At 41.7% G+C, this 25,668-nt stretch overlaps 1 protein-coding gene and 1 long non-coding RNA gene across 5 annotated transcripts in view; one reads left to right on the forward strand and one right to left on the reverse strand.

Moving 5' to 3' along the window:
• Positions 1-25,668, reverse strand: part of NRP1 (neuropilin 1) — a 141,020-nt gene that overhangs the window by 12,389 nt on the left and 102,963 nt on the right. For 2 of the 4 annotated variants that reach the window (XM_054020933.1, XM_054020932.1), the window contains exons 10-14: positions 25,251-25,582; positions 19,627-19,771; positions 15,373-15,456; positions 12,225-12,284; positions 4,168-4,305 (exon numbers count right to left, since the gene is read on the reverse strand). In XM_054020933.1, coding sequence (XP_053876908.1) covers positions 4,168-4,305; positions 12,225-12,284; positions 15,373-15,456; positions 19,627-19,771; positions 25,251-25,582 — 759 coding nt within the window. Of the gene's footprint in view, positions 1-4,167; positions 4,306-12,224; positions 12,285-15,351; positions 15,457-19,626; positions 19,772-25,250; positions 25,583-25,668 lie in introns of all 4 variants that reach the window. The other 2 variants (XM_054020931.1, XM_054020930.1) reach the window with 1 other exon arrangement.
• LOC128833051 (uncharacterized) overlaps positions 12,117-25,668 on the forward strand; it is a 44,803-nt gene continuing 31,251 nt past the window's right edge. Inside the window, exons 1-2 of the long non-coding RNA XR_008444097.1 lie at positions 12,117-12,179; positions 23,958-24,059. This is a non-coding gene — a long non-coding RNA (uncharacterized LOC128833051). The remainder of the gene's footprint in view (positions 12,180-23,957; positions 24,060-25,668) is intronic.

The raw sequence follows: 25,668 nt of genomic DNA on the forward strand, positions 1-25,668 counted from the left end.
TCAGACTCCATCATTTTGTATGTATAATTGAGATTGTTTTCCAATGTCCATTTTGTTGCCCAGTCACCCAGTTTTGTGAGATCCCTTTGTAACTCTTCACAGTCTGCCTGGGACTTAACTATCTTGAATAGTTTTGTATCATCTGCAAATTTTGCCACCTCACTGTTCACCCATTTTTCCAGATCATTTATGAATATGTTGAACAGTAATGGTCCCAGTACCGACCCCTCAGGGATACCACTATTTATCTCTCTCCATTCTGAAAACTGATAATTTATTCCTACCCTTTGTTTCCCATCTTTTAACCAGTTACTGATCCATGAGAGGACTTCCCTCTTGTCCCATGATGGCTTAATTTTCAAAAGTCAATTTAAATTAAATACATTTTTAAAAAAAATTAAAAAACAGCAAAACAATTTTTCCACTCAAAGGCCTCCAAAACTAACCAAGGCGAAGAACACATCAAGAACCAAAAATATATCAACATGTCATCTGAAGGTTCAAGTGGTATCTCTACATCTGACCATCCTGAAGCATAAATACAGCTACCTACTGAAGAAACAGTGTCTCCAAAACCTAAAGGCAGTTCCCGATGTTTGTCGGTCAAAGTGTTCCCATTTATTAAAGTTACAAAAGATGGCTACTGGTGCACCTCTTGCAAAAAAGCTTACGAAGAAGGAAAACTTGCCAATGCTATAATCGGTAAAAGTGGAGGAGCTTGGTTTGTCAAACCGATCAGCAAAGCCAATGCTGACAAATTACGTGAAAAGGCTGCAAAACACCAGGCCTTTGGAGTGCATCAACATGCAGAAAGCCTTATAAGCCCACTTTCAAAGCCAATTTTAGAAGTACTTAATGAAGCTGTTAAGAATGCTGGAGACACAACACAGTTCATGCAAACAAACATGGCTGTGGCATCCTACCCTTCTATTTAAGCAAGAGATACCACACACTACAAACTGGAGGCCAATGTTAAGTGCATTGTCACTTGTTCATCTTAAAGTTGAACATTGGTTCCGAACAAGACCAGCAAATGCTCACTATCTTTCTGCAAGAAACTCAACTGATTGGCTAGAAGCATGCGGTGCAACAGTGAAAGACTCAACAGTTGAAAAAATGAAGACCTCTCTCACCACATTCAAAAAATTTGCATACATTGCTGATGAATGCACCAATGCAAATGGCATCAAGTATTAAGTTATTGTGTACGTTATCTTGATGTCAGGGGTAGGCCAGTAGATGCATTTCTAGATGTTCAAGTTACAGAAGACACATTGGCTGCATCTGTGACAACCCACATCTTAGAAGAGTTAAATGCTTGTCAATTGGACCCCAAACAGATGGCTGCTTGTGCATTTGATGGAGCTGCAAACTTCTCTGGAAGACATGGTGGAGTACAAGGTTTGCTCAGAGAAAAGTGTAACCCTAATCTCTCCTATACACACTTCAGAGGCCATCTACTACAACTAGCACTAGTAAGAGCTGCAGAATCTTCAAAAGACATTTTAAAAGCTATACATTTAATGTTTTCGTTATATTCTTTTTTCAGCAAGAGTCCAAAAAGACTGAATATCTTGGAAAATATAGAAGATACACTGGGACTGAAGTTCAAATTAGTCCAACCTGGGAAAACCTGCTGGCTTTCTCATGAGCGATCCTTGGCTGTTGTCTTAAAATTGCTCCAGCTGTTATTACTGGCTTTGGAAAGTATCTACCAAGATGGGATGGATCTAAGTAGTGAGGCTGGTGGATTACTTTTGCTACTACATTCAGAGAAGACTATTGCCATTCTCTCTCTCGTAAGTCTACTGTTGAAACCACTTGGGTCATTAAACAATGCCATCCAGGCATCTGCTACAACCGTAGTAGATCTTTGTCCAGCAACAGAAGCTATATTTGGATCAATCAGAGAGCTATTGAAAAAGTACTGGAAGAAGCAAAGACTTCAGTCCAGAAGTTGACTAATTAAGGCATTTATATTGAATCCTTAAGTGAAGAAGACAAGAAGTGTTTGTTAAGACAACTGAAAAAGTACACAGATTTGATTCTTAAAAATCTACAACAGCGACTTCTAGATTCTACTCAACCTCTACGTAGCTTTTACAGATGCCTGTCCTATAAAACACCAACTGTTGAGTGGAGTGAGGCACTACCAGCAATGGGGCTGCCATGTGATCAGGACAGAATAGAGAATTTGAACACAGAGTGGAATATCATATGACGAATGAATGAAGATTTGACGTCAACTTCTTTTTTATCATCACTAGTGGCTCGACCCAATCTTTGTGTTCGGTTTCCTGGGATGAAAGAAGTAGGAATTCATCTCTTGCTACTCCCAGTCACAACAGCTACAGTTGAGCATTCTTTTTCATCATTGAATAAAATTTTGTGTTCTGAAAGAAGTCGCCTTCTGCCTGATCATGTGAATAAACTAATTAGCATATCAATTGAAGGAATGGAAGTATCGGACACACGAGAAGCCACCAAAGATTAACGCATTGCATTCAAGAAGTTAATTAACATGGTTGTGCAAAATTATAACAAGAAACCAAGAAGGATGTAGATGTAGTGCTTCATAGAAGGCTTGAATAGCCAACTTTAATTTGTGTGATGATTTTAAAACATGAGTTAAATCTAATAAAATGGACATGAAACATTTTCCAGTTTTTACTATGGTGCCATACAGCCCACCCTTCACCCTCACAGTCTCACCCCTCATCGGCCCTGACACTCCCCCTCTCCCCAATTTCAATTCCTGGGGAAACCACTGGCAGCCTCACTGCTTGCTAATAATCTGCCTACATACCCATTTTGTAGCTGCTGCTGAGTGGGTGGCAGGCAAGGCAGGGGGAGACCACCTTTGAGTCAGAGAGAAAATTTAGGAAATCTTTGTGTGTTGCAATAGGAGGGAGGGAAAGTGGCTTTAAGATACTGCTTTGGAAACTTCTCAAGGCTAGATACTGGAAATAAAAAGGTCCCTGTAATAGCAGAGCTTGGTAGGAATAACAAAATCTCATTTAAGAAATATCATTTCTTCAGCTCTTGACTGAAGACAAGTTCGGCCTCTATAATCTTTGGTAGCAAAGTGCAGATATTTCTCATTTCCAGAATATTATTGCAGTGCTGGGTCAGGAACTCTGTCTTCGTTGTCTTAATTAGAGCTTTACTTATGCATGCCTTTTAGATTTTGTCAGTCTCTGGCTAACGTAGCTTTTAACCTCCTTTCAATGTCAGATCTTACTGAACCATTTAACTTTACTTTGCATCAATTTTTCCACCATTACAGCCTTCATTTCAGCTAACTGCGTTTAGTTAATTTGATGCCATTTATTTGTACAGTGCCATTTATAGTCAAAGTATTTTAAGTTTTTTTTCTAAAACTACTGTACTTGTCTCAAGATTCAATTGAAAGTGTCTCAGAATTTAAGGAGTCCAATTTTATCTAATTTCCTTGTCATTCTCATTAGGCAAAGGGGCTGCAGAAGTGGAAAGGGGGAATTCATCACTAGCACATTTAATTAGACTACACGTATGAAAAAGAGAACACTAAAACGAAAGATCTGCGGTCATGAAATGCCCTCCCCTCTCTGGTACTCATCTGTGTATCTATTACCCTGCTATGCTGAAGCCTGAGTTGCGAGGCACTTCTGGGAAAGGGGTTCCTCAGGACCAGCCAATCAGTTCCTTGAGACGTTATTTCTGGAAGAACCAAGTATGAAGAGGGGAATACCATCTGAGGTGGATGGGTGTTTGAAGAAGCCTTGGAAGTTACAATTATATCTTATATATTGCTCCTTGGTAGATGTATACCCATCATTATTAACAAGAATGCATAAGGATCCATTCATTATTATATTGGTTGTTAAATAGCAGTAACAGGGTGAGTGACTGGATGGAAGGGTACTGCTGTAGACATTTGAAGTCTTAGTGCCCCATAGGGGAGTTATCGACCAGGGAAATTGGGAGTGATGATTGTCTTGATTTCCTGCCAAAAAAGCACACTGCTCTTGGGAGGCAGTAGCACACTCAGGAGACCATGAGACCATGACTGAAAAGACATATTTTAGAATGTAGATACAGCAAAGTCTCATGCTCCGGAAGATGCTCTGGAACTACACAAATGACCCCTTCCCCTAAAAGCTGACTCCATCATAAACTCATGATTACCTGTATGATCTTGAATAGGCCCAGTTTTGCTAGTCAGCACTGACCACTTTAAATCCACTTGGCTGTCGTGTTCCCAGTGGCACAAAGTCTTGTGAGATCCCCAGCCAAATCCACAGTTGAAACCATATGCTGGCAACTCTGCAGGAACAGAGGAAGGTGGGGCAAGAAAAAGGATACAATTTATCAATATAACTTAGATATTTTATTTAAACAACAACAACAAATTATCTTGATTAGTCTATGGAAATAACCACATCTACCTGAAATTCTGAGAAGCCCTTACAGATCAGGATTGCTAGGAAATAGCTAAAATAGCCCATTATTTCCAATAACATATGTAGCTTTTTTCTCCTGGTTTTATGGGCCAGACTGTGGCAAGGAACCTCGCTCATTTACAAGAGCCAGCCACAATGTGGCTAGGGAGCGAAGCCACTGCTCCACGCGGTAGCAGTATTCGTCTCAACAAAAGGACTGGGATGAGTGAACAGCAAGCAGATTTGGCTCTGTGAAGCGTGGAGGATCGGGTGGTGGACCTCCTGCTTCAGAATTCCACCTGGGAATCCAGCTGCAGCATGGCTCTTCCATACACTCCAATACAGGGCTCTTTAGGCTACGTCTACATTAGAAGCTAGGGGTGTGATTCCTCTGCTCTCCTCATTGAACTAGCATGAGTATAAATAGCAGTGTAGACATGATAGCACTGGTAGTGGCAGCAGAGGCATGGCTGAGCCATGGTGAGTACAAATCTGCTGTACTCAGCATGGCTCAGCTGTGCCTCCACTGCCACTCCCATGGCAGTTACACTGCTATTTATACTCGTTCTAGCTCAATGTAGACACCAGCAGAGGACTCACATTCCTAGCTCGTAGTGTAGTAATAGCCTTAGATACATCTAAGCCCTATGTGTGGTAATGCCAATGGCTTTACATTAAAATGCAAGAGCAATTTCTTTCAACCGCATATACATGATAACTGACAATTCTCTGCCCACCCACATTTCCACTCAAACAATATAAGTGATATAAATGTGCTTGAGGGTCACAAGGAAAAATTGTGCCAAAGCCACAAAATGAGAGTCTCTTAATTAGTGATGGGTGAACCACATGGAGATTTGGTTTGGATAATCCATCAAAAATTCAGAGGATTATCTATGCTTCTGAGGCTGGCTACAAAACTGGTCTGAAAACCTCATAAGAAGAGGTTTTTAGGACTTCTGGTCCCAGGCAGAACCAGGAAGTGCAGAGAGGCTTGGAAATGGAAGAATAAAATAAAGCTAGTCAAATATTTTTGAATATATAAATGTTTGGGTCCACTCTGATTTTATGTGACCTGATTAACTCATCTGCTCTTTGAGACATTATCAGATAACTTTTGTTGTAATACTTGTGGCTCAAAGAAGAAGCTGTTCCAATTTTTGCTAATTGTTCATACCATAATATTTTGATCTGTGGAATAGCATACAATAAAATTTGGTTGTGAAAAACAACAAGTCAGAAACACTAATGAAAGGATTTGGGACAAACACGGCTATAATAATAATGCAAACAACTCTGTAGGAAAGGCCTGCTGGCAATTACAGTACATAGATTTAGTAACAAACAGTTTCAGCATCTTTCAGGCAAGTTGGCCCACAAGATGGCAGCATTGAAATGGACAAATCAAAAATGAAAAGAAACAAATGTGGCCCATTGCCCACAAGTTCCGTGGAAAACAAGAGAAGTCTGGTATTATGGGGTTTATTATGGTCAGGATGAGATCATATCTTGTTTTCAGCTTCTCTTCAACTCTGCCCAAAGGTTTAATACAAAGCAGTTTTCAATGGAACTTGGAATTTGAATGGATAGATTTTACAAAAGATAGGGTGGAATTCTTTGCATTTCTGGTTTCCAAAAACTGTTTCAAAATCTGTTACACTGTGTCCCCTTTGGAAGAGGGGCTCATCTGAAGTAATGAAAACTCACAGTGGAATAACCCCCCACTCACAACAAAGTGACTGCTCAAAGGGCCAAATCCTGAAGTCGTTATTCAGTTGTCTCTCAGTCCTTATTCAGGAAAAACTTCTATTAATTTCAATTAGAGTTTTGTGTGGGTAAGAACTAAGAACAGAGGGCCTCATGCTCCCATCAATATCAACTCGGGGACATGAGCTGTGCTCCTGTTCATTCTTATCTCTATCTCACAAGGAAAGCCAATGCAAATGCAATGCAGTACCTGCAGTATTACAGAGCTTCCCCTACTTATTGTGAACCACCCTGTAGGGGAGGTACAGAAGGCATTTTCTGTTGGGGGAACCCTTGGAACCATAGCTCCTGAAGGATCCATGAAGTAATAATGGAGCTGGGTTGTAGAAGAGAGGCAAGGAGCAACTGGGTGGATTCCCTATTCCAGGGGATTCCCCCAGGCTCTTTTTGGACCAAGGGGATCCAAAGCTTGAAGGAGCAGAATTCCCAGTTTCTCCACAGAGCAGGGGGTGCATCTGGCCTGGAGGAAAGAACATGTAAGAAATGCCTTCCCACATAGGTTACTCTCACAGACAGTGGGGCCCTGAGTAACGATTAAAGGGATTAGGGCCTAAAAGGGGACACTCCAAAGTCAAGGGAAGTTTTTGAAGGAAGAGAGTCATGTTGTAATGATGTGAAAGTTTTTAAGTTAGCAAAAAATATCCGTTCACAACTAAAGATGATGAGAAAGACAACTGTATCACATAGTGGTGACATCACATCCATGAAATAGGACTTTAAAAAAGTAGAAGAAAAATGTTAAATGACATTTATTTGATTGAACCCCAAAGGTAGCATCATGCAAAGCTTGTGACATCCCTCACAACATACAAACTACAACACAGGAAAATTGTGATATACGCAGCACATCGGTCTGAAGCTATCACACAGTACAAAGAGACTGAAAAGACTGGGACTGTTTACTTTAGAAAGGAGACGAGTAACAGGGAACATGATGAAAGTATTTAACACCGTGAATGGTCTAGAGAAAATTAATTAATTCAAAAAAAGAGTTCTGGAAGAGCTACAAAACCTCCTGCTTCAGGGTTTAAGTCAATTTCTAACCAGTAGGGATTCAGATGAGACCTTCATGGAGGGTACATTATCCAACATCTGCCTATTGTGGAGTTTCTTGCAACTTCCTCTGAAATATCTGGTGTTGGCCATTGTCAGAGACAGAATACTAGACTAGATGGACCCGGTCTGAACCAGTATGGCAATTTCTATACATCTGAGCTTTGTGTGGTAGAAACCATGATTGGGGGTGAAAATGGGCTTCTTTTACCCAAATAGTCCCACTGATTTCAATGGGCTACCTCTGGCTCACCTAACCCACAGGAGTAGTTCCACTGAAATTAATGAGACTCTTTTTGTGAGTTAGGCAATCAGGGTTTGGGCCAGTATATGCTTGCAGTTATTTGAAGTATTCCTTGCTCTGTCTCTATTGTTTTCTCAAAAATTGGCCTGGTGCTAACGCATATTTCAGAAAAACAGAACAGCAGTGCGAGGGAAAGGCAAGACATTTCAGTGTGTTTAGAAAACAACTTACTGGGGAAGTGCAAGAATGGGCAGTAAAGAGATTAGGAGTTAAAAGGGCCCATAAAATGAGAAATGGACATTTTAGCTATAGATATTTGGTTGAGGAGCACCAAGTGTAGAGCTGCTCTAAATCACACTGTCCAAAGTCCCAGAGGGTGATACAATAACTAGAGGTCAGCTACAGCCATTCCCCCAGGTACCCTATGTTGGCAGCTGTGAGCAGGGCCAGTGCAAGGAAGTTTCACGCCCTAGGCGAAACTTCCACCTTGTGCCCCCCCCCCCAGCCCTGAGGCCCCCCACCCGTGGCAGCTCCTCCCCCTCCCTTGAGGCCCCCCCCCGTAGCAGCTCCCCCCTGGGGAGCCGAGCGGCAGCTCCCCACCCCAGCTCACCTCTGCTCCGCTTCCTCCCCCAGCACACCGCCCCCGCTCTAATTCTCCTCCCCTCCCCGGCTTGTGGCGCCAAACAGCTAAGATTGGTGCTGCAAGCCTGGGAGGCAGGAGAAGTGGAGCGGTGACTGCGCGCTCGGGAAGGAATGCTGTAAAAAAAAAATCGGGGGCACCGCTTTTTGGCACCCCCAAATCTTGGCACCCTAGGCAACCGCCTAGTTCGCCTTAATGGTAGCACCGGCCCTGGCTGTGAGAAAGGAAATGTAGACATTTTGACACTGGCTCTATGCCACTAGAAGATCCCCCTGAACTACAGTGATCCTCTCATGACTAGTTAAGCAATCGCTAGTTTTGCTTTGTATCAAAGGCATGGAGTAAACTGGCCATAGCGCAAATGCATATCAGGTCGTATATACTAGAAGCAATTGGTTATGTGTGGCAAAATCCCCACTCTTTAAAAATATAGGTTTACGTGGTATGGAATTAAACCAATTTATCCTCTCAGAAAGTAGCCAATGGCTGTACTTCTAGGCTACATCTTGCTCACAGCTGTAATCATCAATGCTGCATATGAACAAGCTAGTCATTTGAAAATCCAGCTGTGTGGGTGTCTTTCCAGTCCATTTATCTTTCTTGGGACACAGTCTGACATATTTCTACTGTTGCACCAACTGGAGGCAAGAAGGAGCAGAGGGGCATTCAGGACATGAAGAAAACTCTTCAGAGATGCTGTGAATCAGGGGTATGTGAACATTAAAATGGAAATTTATCAAAATAATTGGACCACGTCAATGCTGACATACAGGATCTGATTCTCATTTACAGTATTCTCATATACTACTCTGGCAGTGTAAAGCAGACTTAAACTGGAAATAAATTATATGTTCACACGCTTTAAGGTCCTTTTACACTACTATAGTGGTGTAAAGTTGCCCTAGTGTAAAGAGAATCAGACACACTCTACCTTAAAAATGTTTCTTGTCATAGCTCTTGATCCCTCATTTTCCCTGATGTATCTTTTGTAAACTAGTTATTACAGTTGCATGAAACAAAACATTTGATTTATTAACTTTCCTGATTGACACAGGGCTGTGCACACCGACTGAGCACATACAATGCAAATGCACAACCTGGTTTATGTGTGAATAGGCAAGAGTTGAGCATGCCACTTCGTTCTTTAAATCGGTTCCTTGCCACTGCAAGAGAGGTGTTTAAAAAGAACTGGGCTGACAAGGCACAGGAATGACACTTGTCAGGTGGTCTCCTTGTCAGGCAGGACTTTTAATGCTACATTAGATGTCTGGGTGACTCGACACTTTTACAGTTTTGCAAGCAGTTTAGATCCCTTCCTAAGAAAATTCAAACCTTTAAGCATTTTTGATACCATTCTTTTTTCCAACTTCTTTAGGACTCTCAGCCCCCCTGACATCAATGGCAAAAGTCTCATTGATTTAAATAGAATCAGGACTGAATCCGAGGGCTCAGCTGTCTGCTGTACTGAATTTACACTTGGTGCAGCTGAGGAGAGGGGGTGGAGAAAGGTGGCTCTAAGTCACTCCCCCAATCCTGGGTCAGTGGAGGCTAAAGAGGTCCCTGGAATAACTTAGACCAACTTCAAAGCTAGTTTAAATTACACTGCTTGCAACCAGTAGCTACAGAGGCTGGGGATCTGGATAGGGATCTTGCATTCTGCCCAACCCCATCCCTTCCAAACTTACTTGCCCCCTTTATGCCATTCCATGTCTAAGGCTAACCCTTATGACAACAGGACCGGGTGATGGAGAGCCACTCACACTGCCTTCACATCACTAGAGATTTCCCCAATGTTAGGGAATATGCTCAGCTGCCCCTTTATGCAGCTTTTAAGGATGTCTTGCAGTGAGGCAGTGCAAAGATTCTAGAACTTTTGTTTTAATTTATAAACATTTTTTTCAGGTACCATCACTATTGTATCTGCCTGACCAGGGCCGGCTTTAGGACCTGCGGGGCCCGATTTGAATACCCGGTGGCGGACTGGGTCTTCAGCGGCACTTCAGCAGCAGGGGGGTCTGCTCCGTATCTTCTGCGGCACTGAAGGACCCCCCATCGCCGAAATGCTGCCGAAGACCCAGAGCAGACCGCCGCCGGGTGAGTAAAAAAAAATTAAAAATTTAAAAAGGCTCCTAAGGCGCGGGGCCCGATTCCGGGGAATCGGTGCAATCGGCCTAAAACCGGCCCTGTGGCTGCCCATCTGCCTGTGAGTCTTTGTTATGTGCTGCCACATGGAGAATTGGAGTTTGGGATCAGAGCTTACCCCTTATGCTGTGGGAGGAAGTAGTGCCTAGTGACACAAGTGACTCTGACTGAACAATGCAGGGAAATAACATTGGCAAGCTCCGAAGAGCGCTTCAGAGCAATGTCTTTAGCTGGAAAAATGCTGGCTCATCACAGGGCAAGAGAAGGCGGTGCTGGTGGGGGAGGGGAGCCGTAAAGAAAGACAATGATGAAATCCTGAAAGACTCTCCCCTGCCCTAGCCAAAAGTAGTCAGTCATATTACAGAACAGTCCACCCAAGCCAACAAGACTCAGCATAGCTTGCAAGTGGAGCCGTGTGCAGAGTGGAAATTCCATTTCATGGAGGATGTTGAGATTTCCAAATTAGTTTTCATTCCCATATGGAACAAAATTCAAAAATTTCAAAATTCTCAGTGAAAGCAATTTAAAAAACAATCACTTTGGTTTGGTCAGAACGTTTTGTTACAATATATAATACACAATAAGAAGGTTAGAAAGAAAAAATCATTTTGAAAGGAAAAATCAAAATGTTTCATTCTGAAAATGTCCTACTGGGATGTTTTAGACCTACCCCCCTTTTTACTCCAAAACAAAATGTTGACAGCATGACATGATGTCACAAAGTGTTTCGATTTCGACAGAATAGCGTTTTCCGATGGATAACTGCTTCGTCAAACTTTTTCTGATCAGCTCTACCTGCAAGCTGGTTGTTCCCTCTAATTGAGGTGGTACAGGAACAGGCAGGCAGAGCTGTCTGTCGAGATCCCATCTTGACTCGAAAGCAGGACATTGCTCAGAATAATACATGCCGACTAAACACACACCTAGGACAAGGGCAACAAATTCTAAGGTGGGGGAAAGTTTTCACCTGTACAGCATGGGAACTCAGAAGTTAAGAACAAAAACAACCTCTAAACTAAGTCAATTTTGCTTCTTAATCAGGTCACCAGTGTCCTTAAGGAAGCATTCTAATTATTAACACAATTCTTTTTGCTTGAAGCAAAGCCTGATGGTGTCCTTTTGTGGAGGAAACCCTGATACACAGTTACACACCCTGTTAATAAATTACTTGGGAAACTGTGCCTGGCTGTGCTTTACTAAAGGAAATGGGAGTAACTAAACATTGACCTCCTCACCAGCCCACAATTATTAATGCAGAGCATTTAAAATTGCTGCTCATACTTTTAGGAGTTTTTTTTTTTAATTGTACAGGATATTAAAAATGGCCAGAACTCAAATGCTGTGAAGCCTGGGCTGTGAAGCAGGGGGAAGTAGCAAATGAAGGATTGTAAAAGCTGTTAGCTATTGTATTGATTAAGAAAAGATGACTTGCTGCCAGTGACAGCTCCTTTCCTCTTAGTGCAAGTTTATGGTAGCAGTTTATATAACCCCATTTTGAAAGTACTTGCTAGAAAATAATATTGTAAACTTGCCAACTCTGTGGTGGAGAAAACTGGCAAACTTTGTTTGTCTTGGTTTTGCAGAATTGTGAGGGATGTCAATAGTGAATCTGCCATTGTGTCTGTTTGTTTTTTCATCTGGAGCTTGCAAACACACAGTGTCACGCGTATGCTGCATTTAAACAGAGTTTGTGGTGTGATTAAGTTAGTTTAGTTTATAACTAGTATTGTCCCCATTAGACATTTGCAGAAGGATATCTTGCTGTCTACTGCATATACATGTGGATGAAAGGAGTTAAATATTTACTGTACAAAGCTCAGAGACCAGATGCTTCTTTACTTCAGAGACTTTTAGGAACAGAAAGCCAGGAAGTGCTGCAATTCATTATTTTTGTCTTTGGCATGAGATTTGGGTAAGGAATTTACTATATTTTTATGAGAAAATTTCTGTTTTATACCTGGCTGTACTGTACTGTCTATTACTGTCGGCTTTTCTGTAGTCAGCACTGTAGTACCACCTGAAAAATAAATTATACAGGATATGACATGTGAAACAGGACAGTAAGACACAACAATCATTAGGAAGTTTCTAAATATACGTGTAAAATATTACTGAGATGTTTGTCTGGCTAAGCACATACATATGTGAATGTGCATGCATAAATCTCATACAGGGAGAGAGAGAGAGAGAGATTTATCAACATGAGAATAATAGAAAATAATAACAAACAGCACTTATATAGAGCTTTATATCTAAGAAACCATTTACAAACACTAACTAATTAATGCTCACAACATTCACTGTGATTGTCCTCATTTTATAAATGGTGAAAATCAGGCAGAGAAGTGAAGTAACTTACAGCAAGTCACTGGCAGAGCAGGGCACTAGAATTCAGGACTTCCTAAAACCCACCTCTGCACTCACTCATCCATACTATGCTGCCTCCCAAATAAAGGATAGAAAATATCTACATAGGGAACCTAGTCCATCCCCAGCCACTGCAGGATCCTTCCCCAGCATTGTCTTACAGCTAAGTTGTGAGAAGAGTTCACGTCAAAACTCCACAAGGCTCAGCTGGATTTGGGCTAGAATCTGACACAGACTTTGTGCCTGTGGAAGGGAAAAAATGGATGAAGAGCTTCTCTTATATCCCTACATGGACAGCATGGATCTTGTGTTCAGGCACACATGATAGAGTGAGAAACTATCCCATGGGTTTTCTTATTGGAGCAGGTAGACAAGGAATGGGTGAAGCCTGGATTCCACCCTGCACTCAGTAATTTACTGCTGTCATCATATCGATACAGGAAACAAAAAGTAAAGGAAGAGGAACGCTTGTTCATGAAGCAATAGGCTGCTGATTATCAGCCAAATCTCCCTTCCCTCACCAGCAAGTTTTACGTGTAATAAAGATGAGGCCTAGGATGAGTTTTAATGAAATTGAATGCCCAAGCTATATTGGTTTTCTGTCTGAGCGAGTGATATAATAGAGAGTCTGATGATTATGCAGGAAGACACACAAATAATTTTGCTATATTCAGGGCCAAAGTGTAACAGGGAAGAATCTGGTCTAGAGTGTAATGACAGTTATATTGTCAGACAAGGTTATTTTGATACTCACATTTGTGTATATACCATCAGGCATGTGAATCTGACAGAGTTATACATCTGAGAATCAAAGCATTTCATATGCTAATTGAAAACTAGCAAAAGAAGAGAAGAAGCTGAAAAATCACCTCTTCACCTGTCCAGTATCTGTAGTGTGGCACACAATTTACACAGCATAAAATGTTCCTTTTATACACTTTGAAAAAGCGCTCAAATAATTAAATTAGTGTCATTACATGTTTGTGTTATGTCTACTATCTCCATAAAATACCATGTGTCTGAACAGGGCCTAGAACAATGGGCGAGCTTTATATAAAAAGGCAGTGTAGTGCAGTGGAAATAGAGCACTGGACTGAGAGCCAGGAGACTGGTTCTGTTCCCTCCCCAAGTGGCCCGGAACTTAGGGAAGACTGAAGGCTGCATCACTGTGTTGGATGGTTCAGACTGCTCCCTGTGGTGTATCGTAGAGTTGGCCAGTGTGGACAATTGGGGCCATGGCCTATATCCTCCTGCCCCCAGAGGCATACGGGGGTGCAGTTCCTTTCTCCCTGGAGAGCAGAGACTGTGAATATGAGTGAGCAGGGAAGCTTTTTGTGTGCTCCTTCCTTCTTCTCCCCACCCCTCAGACTGGGCACCTGAGCCACTCACCATCTGCTCCTAAACTTGAGCCTTGCAACTAGGGGCCCCAGTTGAATGTCATCACAGAAGGCCCCAGATTTCTTTGAATCAGCTCTGGAGATATATGCATGCAAGAAATCCAAAGGTTTACTGATGCTGAAAGCTTTCTGAACTATTTAGCAGTCAGATGGTATTTCCTTATTTCAGATTCACTGCTTTGGCTATTTTCAAAAGAATAAAAATCAGCTGGGATACTGTGATTTGAAAAGCAGGGACTGTGACTGTGCAGTGTCACTTCTGCTCCGAATATCTGTATTTTTTAACTATGAATAAAACCCTCTGTTTGCAACTTGTGTTTACAGGAAATACAGTGAAGGCTCAGAAGGAGATGGATGCTGAAAGTGCAGGTTTTTCGCATCTGCTCTTGACTGCTTCCAATGCCACTCCCCCCCCCCCCCCACCAACTATCTAAGGTTATCCAAAGTGCTCTCAGACAGAGGGCCAAATTTAAGCCATATTTTATATAATGGATATAGGAAGCAATACAGATTTTGTAGGCTAACCATGGAAGGGAGTGATAGTGCAATAACTTAATAAGCCCTGTTGGTGTAGGTGTAGGTGTATATTTCTGCTAACCGAGGGCCCTTTCCAATAGACCAGAAACATAATCCTCTGAGATACGTACGCCCCAGAAATATACCTAAGCTGACTATGCAGCCCCAATGTATGCAGAGGGAAGGCGGCTCTATGTACAAGAACAAAAAAGAAACATAAACACTCTGGTCTGTGGCTATCTGAGCCCACCGCAAAGCACTGCTTTGGATTCTTTGTCTTCCTATCTCTATGCTGGTGGGGGCATCCCGAAGAAGTTAGCAGTCACCCCCTATATGGCTGTGTTGGAGGGATGGTGAAGAAGAGCTAGATCATGTGTGAATGTGTGTGTTTGTTTACTCAATGGCTTCCTGGGAAAGGGCAATGGCTGAGAGGGGAATCCTGCCCCAGATGGCAAGCTCCCCTTGGTATCAGAATAAAACTTCTCCTAAAGGTCTGTGCAGGATTCTTTTCCTAAGGGAAAGTGAAATAGGGCATTTGATTAGATGCAATTCTTGGTCCAAAAATGCCCTATCTGCCTGCTAGTCACTATTGTTTGCCTCAAAAATTACACAGTGGAGAAAACAATCAAAAGTATTGTCACATATAAAATGCAGATGCCTATGTTGTGACAGTGCAGACAATACAAACTGCATACCAATGTCCATTCATCATGAGTGATTCAATCAAGACAGACATTTAGCTGGTAATTGGTGATCAACATGAACTAAAATGAGGCTGCAATGGAATGAGGATGGTTTCTGCACCTGTCAGTTGGTAGTCATCACCTGTTCCGCTGTGACAGTTTGCCTGGTCATCATCACACTCATCCACAGGATTGCCCTCTGTAGTGGTAGGGACCGATGTAGGTGCTGAAACAAAATCCCAGGGTTACTCAATTAAAATGTAATCTGGAGACTTGTCATAGTCTCAGCTGCACGATTTTGATGAACAAAGTATACTGTGCTTCATGTGCTACAGTAGGTGAAAAGAATCACCTTGCATTTCCTTGCTAGGATCTGTTCACTGCCCCCCTCCCCTGCACCCTTTAACCTCCCATTAAGAGTGTTTGATCTGAAATGCAGGGAGGGAATGGGGGATACATAGTAACATCCTTCTATTATTTACAATTTGATGAGCGATATGCTCCTACCAATGAAGGGTGAAATTCGGCAGAGTAGAGGTCAGGGCAAGTGGGAGGGGAAGAGAGGAGGTGCTGTATTTGGTACAAGAGCCATCCTTTTGCTGCAGAGCAGGGTGCCTGTGGGTGCACCTGTGAGAGGGAATGCTCTGAAAAGGAGCGGCATGACTGGTGCATACTCACTTGCTACATACCACATACGTCACTAGTGGCCTACCTCTGGGCCATACCATGTCCCTTGGGGCAGTGGAATGCAGGCCTGTTCAGAAGACTGTGTGAAGGGGAAGAAAGAGGCAGAGGGAGCCCTTTTTTCTACAGAGCAGGGTATTTACTTCACATTCAGGAGAGGGACTCCACTGCCCAACGGGCCCATGCACCACAGCCAGAGGCATGCATGATCTCTCATTAGGGAGGCAGGCCCAGGACTCTGCTAGCCAGCCCATACACATCAGTCAGCAGCATGCACTAGCCTGGGGGACATCCTTGCATTAGCCTTTGATATGAGTGAACAGGGAAGCTTTTTGTGTGCTCCTTCCTTCTTTTCCCTGGACAACCACTAGCTCTTTTTCTGAGCAGCAGCTAAATGTGTCCCACCATGAGTTTCCAGCAGGCCTCTCCGGCAGGATCCTGCCCTGGCTTGATCATAGGATTTATCTCCAGGATCCCTTGTTCCCATTTAGCTCCAGTACCAGCCAGGACAAAATTTAGGATTATGCTGATCTGAATTTAGTCCTCCTTTCCTTGAAATATTAATTAAGCAAATATTAATCCTTGAAATTTTTAAACCAATATTAATCCACCCACTCTTCTGATTACTGTTTTAAGCATCATCCTGGTATTTGTATAACTAAAATATTAAAAATGGTGGGCAACACATAACTGCTCCCTTCAGAGCCTGTGTGGGAGAGGAACTGTCTGAGTATATGCAGGGTAACAGTGACAGGAAAGCATGATTATCGATGCTCTTGCTATTGCTTAATTTGCAGGTCTGAGGGTTATTTTTTTAAAGATATTCATAAATACGAGACATTAATGATGTCAGTGGCTCCTGCTGGCCACATGATTTGCTTATGGCTGGTGATGATATTCTGATAGCCACTGCCTATCCAATAAAGGTCTGACCTTTTGTTATTATGATTAAGAGCTGTGATTTGTGAAAGGTGCCAGAAAACGTGGCTAAAACCCAATGTCCGCCGAACAAACAGCGATAACAACTGGGAAATCACCAAACCCAGACACCAGACACACTGTTTAAACATAAGATTTAGATTTTATATCAGGAGTGTGTAGCTATGCCAGGGGCAGTTAGCTGGCTCAATGTAATCAGCACAGGGAGTTTGATTCAAGCTTTTATCTACTCTGGAATATTACTATTTTCAGTAACAACTGGTCACTGTACTCAAAGCCCCTGCAATAATGTGTGTCTCTCTTGGACTCCTCCCTCCTCTGCATTAGCCCACAGAGCTGGCCAGCCATGCCAGGTGCAGGTTATGCAGTCCCTTTGTATGCCAGAAACTCCAGGATGGATTGAGGTTCCTCTAGCACAGGGGTAGGCAACCTATGGCACGTGTGCCGAAGGCATCACGTGAGCTGATTTTCAGTGGCACCCACTGCCTGGGTCCTGGCCACCGGTCTGGGGGTCTCTGCATTTTAATTTAATTTTAAATGAAGCTTCTTAAACATTTTAAAAACCTTATTTACTTTACATACTACAATAGTTTAGTTATATATTATAGACTTATAGAAAGAGATCTTCTAAAAACGTTAAAATGTATTACTGGCACGCCAAACCTTAAATTAGAGTGAATAAATGAAGACTCGGCACACCACTTCTGAAAGGTTGCCGACCCCTGCTCTAGCAGCTTCATTCTGGATGAGACATGGTGGATTCACAGGGCCCGTGTGCAGGCCTGTGCCTTAAAGGCACACTGTAGCTCTAATTACATACAAGAACTGGTCTCTACATAACTGAAGTACACCATTAGGGTTGCCAATTCTGACCGAAGATATTCCGGGAGATTTTTCCCCCTAACATGACATAATGTCATTTTCTTAAAATATCCTATTAAAATCTCCCGGATTGCTTTCAATAGTCACCAGGAGATCAGTGCCGATGCCGGGAGACTGCAGGCCAATCCTGGAGGGTTGGCAACCCTATAGACAGTTCATCTATTCCCTAAGTCAGAAATGTCTCTCTATGAATCCCTTCACTGGCTTCCTCTAGCCTTCTGAATCAAGTTCAAGCTTCTTATCTTGACCTTGAGGACCCGGTATAATCCCACTTTTGCCTGCATTTCAGCTCTTATTTCATCCTAACCTCTCTGAATGCCCTGCTTGCATGCAAACCTTACTGCTAATCATTCCCATTGGATCCTTCTCCCGCTCATATTGTTGTGACTTCTTCTGTGTCTCCTTTCCTATTACCATTTATATCCCTTCTTTGGCTAGTCACTTCTGCTGGTCAGGACAAGATAGTGTGGTGGAGCCATGGACCCACTTCTTCACCACTTTTGGAGTGGCTAGTAATTCTAATGGCACTCACCCTTGTGTTCAGGTGAGCATAAAGACTGTGATTGTGCTCAGCCCTTGAATCAATGAATACATAGAAGGGAGAGTCTTTATGCCCTCCCACTTTCCTTCTGAGTAGAGTACTATGTAGTCTGGTGTGTCTGATTTAGGGTTTGATTCTGTTCCTATGAACATCATTAGCAAAACTGCCATTGAGTTCAATGGGAGAATGATTGCACACATAAGACAGCAAGGGCCTTTTGGGCAAGTATTGCATCTTCTCTCTTTGATCAAAAGCAAGGGCGATGACCTGCAGGAACTGAGAACTCCCATAGGAATTGAGAATGGCCCCAGAAACAGAACTCCCTCCAACTTCATCACTTTGCAGGCCAAGTGTGAATCACACTTCTTCAACCTGGCTTTCACAAATAACAGCATATAGCTCATCAGTTTTAACAACACACCTCCCACACATTCCCCTGAGGAATGGAATAGAGAAGCAACCACATGTCATATACTTGTTGCTTTAATTTATCTTTGGAAGGTGCTCAGATACTACTGTAATAGGACTAGTATAAGAACCTCAATAGACTTGAATAGTGGTGCTTCATAAATATTAATAAGAATAATGCAGAAGATCAGCAGCTTTATGGTTTGTAACGGCCACCCTACTGCACTATCATCCATCATATAAGATGACCAAATGCACATCACTTTTTTGGTATAACAGAAATAAAGCCATTGTGATACTGCAGGGCACTGTTGCAGGATTGATCCCTCGACTTTGCTTGGCCTGGCCATCTATCTTTTAGGTGCCTGATCAGAACTGGGGCCTTGATTAGCAAAAAGCCCAAACAAACAAAAAACAATGACAACCACTCAACGAATCTATCAAACCCACCACAGTGGATAACATGATGCCTACCTTGCAGAAAGTGTCCTCGTCATCTTATTTTGTGTAAATCTGCCTCCCCATTCTTAGAAGCCTTCTCTTCCTGTGTCATGTCATATAACTAACCTCAATTGCAAACCACTTGGGGGTAGGGACACATCTTTGGTCTCTCTGAAAAGTGCTGCACACCCCTCTTGTGTAATATACAAGTAATCCTGAGGTTGCTTAAAGGAGCAAAAGACTCTGTGCAGTGAGACCATCACAAGGATTCACAAAAGGAATTGTGGAAAGAATAATATATAACTTAGTGCCACAGACATATTCAAATGTCCTTAGTGAGGGTGCTGACTGGGCCAAGAAACAGAACTGATGGCAGTTACTAAAGCAAGAGTTCCATGTGCTACTCCTATGGGAGCAGCTGTGCTCAGCAGTAGTCCAAGCCAGAGTGTATCTCTATGAAAATAATTAATACAATTCATTCATCTCTGTCAGAGCAATTACCTTCAAATTCACAGCCCAGTAGTTCCATTCTCAGCCCCAGTCCTCCATGTGTGGCTCTCTCAGGGTAGACGCGGATTAATCTGGTTGTTATGGGTTCAAAAGTCCGTAGCTCAGGAGTATCATAGTTGGTGTTGCCTTCAAAAGTCTGCAAGGCATGACAAATGCTGCTTGTTAAAAAAAACAACGATCGCTTTCAACAATTGTATTTTTTTCTTTAGGTCTCTAGTATTTGAATTGGATGAGAAGTAGGCCAAATCCTACCAATTTAATAAGTGCCTGACATTCCTTTCTTAAATGAGGAAGGAATATGTAGTTAAAGCTTCTCTGAAAAGTGACACATTTCATTTTTCATAAACTCAGTAGCAACCAATCTATCAGGGTCATAACAGGAGCTGAGTGTCTAATGAGACGTGTTTTTAAATGACACTCTGATCTGGGGTTTTACTGGGTGACATTTTCAGCACTTCATGGGGGGAAAATGACTGAGGAAAAGATCCTGTCACCTTTTAAGTAGTTATAATAATAACCCAACTATTCAAGAGAAAACTTCAATCTGATTTCCCCTAGTGACAGAGTCAGAGTTTCATAAGTTATAGTTATTTCAAAAAGGTGTAAATTAAACTCCAAGAGCAGTAGCTGCAAGAGTTCTTCCAGTGAAACTGGTCTTGAATAAGAACAAAGAAAACTACCTACTGACAGAGCTGCAAAGAGTACCCAACAGAATCTAAGAGGGCAAAGCAGGTTGATGGATATGTATTTGGGACAAAAATCTCATCTCTCAGCAGCATTGTGGATCCCTTAGCTATACTGCAGCTTTCAACTGCTTGTGACTCCTGCTGATGTCAGTGCAATGGAAGTTCTGTATATAGATCCAGTTATTACTATTTATTATTTGTATTTCATCAATACCTAAAGGCACCAATTGTGATCAGGGCCCCATTGTGCTAGAGCAGGGGTCAGCAACCTTTCAGAGGTGGTGTGCCGAGTCTTCATTTATTCACTCTAATTTAAGGTTTCGTGTGCCAGTAATACATTTTAACGTTTTTAGAAGGTCTCTTTCTATAAGTCTATAATATATAACTAAACTATTGTTGTATGTAAAGTAAATAAGGTTTTAAAAATGTTTAAGAAGCTTCATTTAAAATTAAATTAAAATGCAGAGCCCCCCGGACCAGTGGCCAGGACCCGGGCAGTGTGAGTGCCACTGAAAATCAGCTTGCGTGCCGTCTTCGGCACACGTGCCAAAGGTTGCCTACCCCTGTGCTAGATGCTATCCACAGACAGCACATACACAGTAAACAACAGTTCCTGACATGAACTTACATTCCAAATATAGAGAATAAAGGGTAGGAAAAAGGAAATATTATTTCCATTTTACAGATGGGGAACAGAGTATTAAGTGCCCAGAATCATACAGGAGATCTGTAGCATTGCCAGAAATGGAACCCAGATCTCCTGAATTCCAGCATTACTCATAAAATGATTTCACTGAAGTACAGGATAAACAAAAGAACAGAGCAACAAATTGTGTGTAAGACAGCTGAGAGTTTATTGCGTAAGAACTGGCTGAATCGCCATACTAATCAAAATCTCCTTTGAACTGGAACCTAAATTTGAGATTATGGTGACATTTAAGGGAACTTCCAGCTCTCAATCAGTCAGGATGAAGCTTTGTTTTTGCATTGATAAGAAAAGCAGCTGCCAGATAGCCTTCTTATTTGGATGAGACCACAACTCAACATACAGCACTTTCCTGCTAGTGATCCAAAGGCAGACAAAGCAGAGGCTGCAGGAAAAGTTGATTTTGTATTTCAATGCAGGGATAGGCCACAGGGAAAACTGATTATTGATTTTTTTTCACTGTAATTCTAAAAATGCCACCTGTTTTTGGTTTAAGTTTCTATATAGTAAATCAGTGGCTCCCAACCCTTTTTGGCAACTGTACAAGTTTACTCGACTGAGACTTTGGCTGTACCAGCGAGTGCCCTACTGCTTCCTATTCAATTGTGCATGGTCTAACCCACAATTAATCTTGGGCTGTTTGGAGCGTCAGAGAGACTGGCTTTGGAGCACACCAAGCCTTATTGTGGAGTGAACTAGGCACAGTTAAATGGGTGGTGTACATATGCATATGCAAGGCCTTGCAATAAATTATTATTCTAGAGGACATGCTTCTGCTCCTTTTGAAATCAATCACAGCAAAATCTGGCCCTAAAGTGGGGAGTTGAGTCTTGAGTATCAGTCACAAAAAAAACAATAATACCAATAATAGTAAATATACCAATAGCTGGGATTACTGGGATTAAGAGCTGCTTATAAAAATGACATGACCCTCACTCTCTATGGGAGACTGGATTTCTGAGATTTCTTTCAAAGAGCACTAGGTCGGCTAGTGTTCTGAGAGGATTCAGAAGATTTCTGTCAGGAATGGGTACTCAGAAGGCACTGCGATTTGTATCTAATTAATTTACAATTATTAAGGCTTTCTTTTTATATTTGTATATTAATACAGCTCGAAAGGTCAGAGTAGCTACCTACTGTATGAGAAAGAATATGACAAGCCATTTTATGTGTAAAAGTAGGCAGACATATGTTATCTAAGGAATCCTGACTTCCCTTTTAATAATAGTCTTAATAGCAACATATAATAATGAAAACTGTGTTATAAAAGACATCGGTACTCAGCACTGACACCTAGACATTAGAATTTAATAGGCATCTAGAATTATATTGAATCATAATTATATTGAATCATTGTCTTTTGTAGTATAGACCTGCCTGTGATTCAGTTTTGACTGTTCATTTCCAGCACACACCACTCTTCTTTGCAGGGGCGGAGGAAGGCGCATACAACAAAACATGATTGTGAGTTGTGTCTTTCATACAGGCTGTCCCATAAAAGGCTTTATTTGGTTACAAAGATAAACAATAACTCAGTAAAAGGTAAGCTAATAAGTGTTGGAAAGAGAGAAAAGATATAATCCTTAAAACAAGTCAGCCCAGCAGATGGATTAAGGAAGATTGTTGCAGATGGCAGGAGATGCAAAGGGGAAGATTCTTGCAGCATCAGTGGCCAGAAAGCATGGAAGGAGAGTGAGAAGGTCAGTTGTAGATGAGTAGAAGGAGAGGAGGGAGAATGGAAAAAGAGAGAGAAGCTTTATGATGTAGGTAGGAGCAAGTCCACGCAGAAGCAGGGCAAACATAAATTGAATCCTAAAATGAGGGGGAGACAATGAAGTTGCCTATGGATTGAAGTGATATATGTTTCTTTGTATATTTGAGGTGGGTAGAGACATGCTGGAGTCTGGAAGAGCTGGAAATTGAGAAGACCATGGAGAAGAGAATTATAATAGTCCAAGTGAAATGAGATGAAGGCATGGATGGGGAGATAGAGTAAAAGAGGTGGTAGACACCACAGTGTTTTATACCCATGATATATATTGCTGATCCACTTACCTCTTCACAATTCTTTCTTTACTTGTATAGCATGCAATTGTTTTTCAAAGTCAAGATTTTACCCAAGTGAAAATGATGTGTTTCATTTCATAAAACAGGGATGTTTCCAATCCACTTTCATGCTGGGACTCAATATAGCTAGCATTCCGTACAGTCCAGCTTTATTAACATTTTTAAAATAATACATTCATGTATTAACATTTTAAATCCATCAGTTTCTCAAATCCTAGGATTTATCAGATTCCCTTTTAATAAAACTTTTTCTAAGGAAGAAAATGTTTTGAATTTTTGGGGAGGATTTTACTGTTATAAAACACAACATTTTAAAAAAAGCCATTAATCTGGGAAGTTAATTTCTGATAGCAATGAAAGCTCTGGGTGGACTTAAATGGGTTAGCTAGCATTCTTTTTTTGTCAACATTGTTAGCTTTTGACAACGATGGCAAGTACTTGGATTAGAAAACAGAAGGCCATGTAGCATACGGTGTACCATTTAAAAGCATATGGCAACATTTTTTTTTTCTCATTGAGCCATAGTGTGGAAGTATATGTCAAAACAACATCCATTTTAACAGAGAAATGGTTAGATCTCAGTATTGATTTACACCCTCTTCACACTTTATGGTGAAATCACAACTCATAGTAACGAGAAAGAGTAGTCAATTTCAAAGGATGACCCCATTTTGTGTTTATCCCCAAAACAAATGTGGAAAAAAAGATAATCAACTAAGAAGGACTCAGGACTGAGAAGGACTTTTCTGTGGAGTTACAACAGAAAAGAATGAAGCCCAATATTTACAAAATGTGCTAAGAAAAGCTAGTCATGGGTCCACTTAGCCACAGGACTGGAAAAAACATTCTCTCTTTCTTTTTAGGACACACAGGTTTGCCTAATGGATTGATGGGGCCAGAGGAGATAACAGTCTTTATACCTGAACTCCTGACTAACAGAACGGGGATAAAGAGCAGCTAAGCAGGTGTGTGGAGTTTTATGCTGCATTTGTCATCGTTCTTCCTCTCTTGGGGATTGGACTAGATGACCTCCTGAGGTCCTTTCCAACCCTGACATTCTATGATTCTATGATTCTTTATTCCCTTATTGTAGGTACAATTCATGATTCCTTGTTATTACCATGCCAGTGCCAGCAAAGCATTATGCCCTGCACAGTGAATGGTGATCTCTCTTAAGGAATAGAGTGGGAGGCACAGGCAGATTATGGAGGTGACAGTGTCCTTCTAGGCAAAAATATCTAATTGTACACTCTGGGCAAAGATACCAAAATGGCACATGAGACTAAATGGATGGGGTTTTGGCTAGATATTTTTAAAACATTCTAGGACTGGACTGAGGCAAATACAGTATTTGGGGCCTGCTGTTGGTTGTTGATCTCTTTTCTTCCTTTTACCAACTCAGTCACACAACAACCCACTTGGTCATCTGTCTATGTCATTTCCTCCTGAGTAAAGTTCTCGTTATTTCTGCTCAGCCATGTGTGACAGTTGCCTTTAGTCCCAGACAGGCTCCCAAATCCTGCACTAGTAATAATATAATAGTACTGTGCGTTGAAGGCGGGATCCATATTTTATCAAAATCATTTGGGAGTTTTCATTGATTTCAATGGGCATTGCATCAGGCCATACAGAGCACCTCTATCCCAATTCACTTTACATACAATTCAGAAATCCTCAGATCAGCCCTTTGAGGTTAAATAGCATTGTCCCATTTTACAGCTAGGGAAAATAAAACACAGACAGATTTAGTGATATAACTAAATTCACACAAAGCCAGTAGCCAGGCTAGGAATAGAATCCTCCAGCATTTCTTTTCAGCATTTGTCACACAGCATTGCAAAGGATTCCGAGGCATACCTCAGACCCACAGCATGCCTGCTGCACATGACTGAACAGAAACAGGGATCACACTCATTTGCAGCGGATGATGAATAAGCAGTAGCTCCATAGCAGTGAGGAGCAATTTGGGATTGGCCTGCTGGAGCCTGACCACAGTCACAGTACTGTTTTAGTAACATCCTTTTAGATTTGCTGCTGAAGAAGTCTTCCTATTTAGCCTAGACCTACGGTCACCTCAACACAACCCTTTTTCAAAGATTGGAGCTATGCAAGTGCTTTGTAAAAGGGAATTCACGATGTTGTGATTTCTCCCTCACCTTTATCTTCTTCTTACTGGCATCCATGATCATTTTCCAATCGGATCCATTATTGCTGTAGCCAATCTTGAATTTTTTCATGAACACTTTGTTTTCTCGGTGCTTGCCTCCCTGAACAATTATACCCCGCACTATTTTCTCTTCACCGAGGTCTACTTGAAGCCATTCCTTCGTATACGAATGAGTAGTTGGTGGCAGTGCCCAGCCTGAACGGCTTGTTACAAGACGAGCATTTTCTGGGATCCAGTTTCGATCAACTTGACTAGATGCTGTAACCTGAGAGTCGGTAATGAGTCCAGACACCATACCCAACATCCCAGAGCAAGGATAATCTATAGAAGAAACAGGCCATGTTTAACAGTTAATTTCTGCAAATTTGATACAGCTATAGCATCAAAGTAGAAAAAGACATGCCACA

The sequence above is a fragment of the Malaclemys terrapin genome, chromosome 2 (genome assembly GCF_027887155.1).
Source record: "Malaclemys terrapin pileata isolate rMalTer1 chromosome 2, rMalTer1.hap1, whole genome shotgun sequence".
Taxonomy (NCBI): domain Eukaryota; kingdom Metazoa; phylum Chordata; order Testudines; family Emydidae; genus Malaclemys; species Malaclemys terrapin.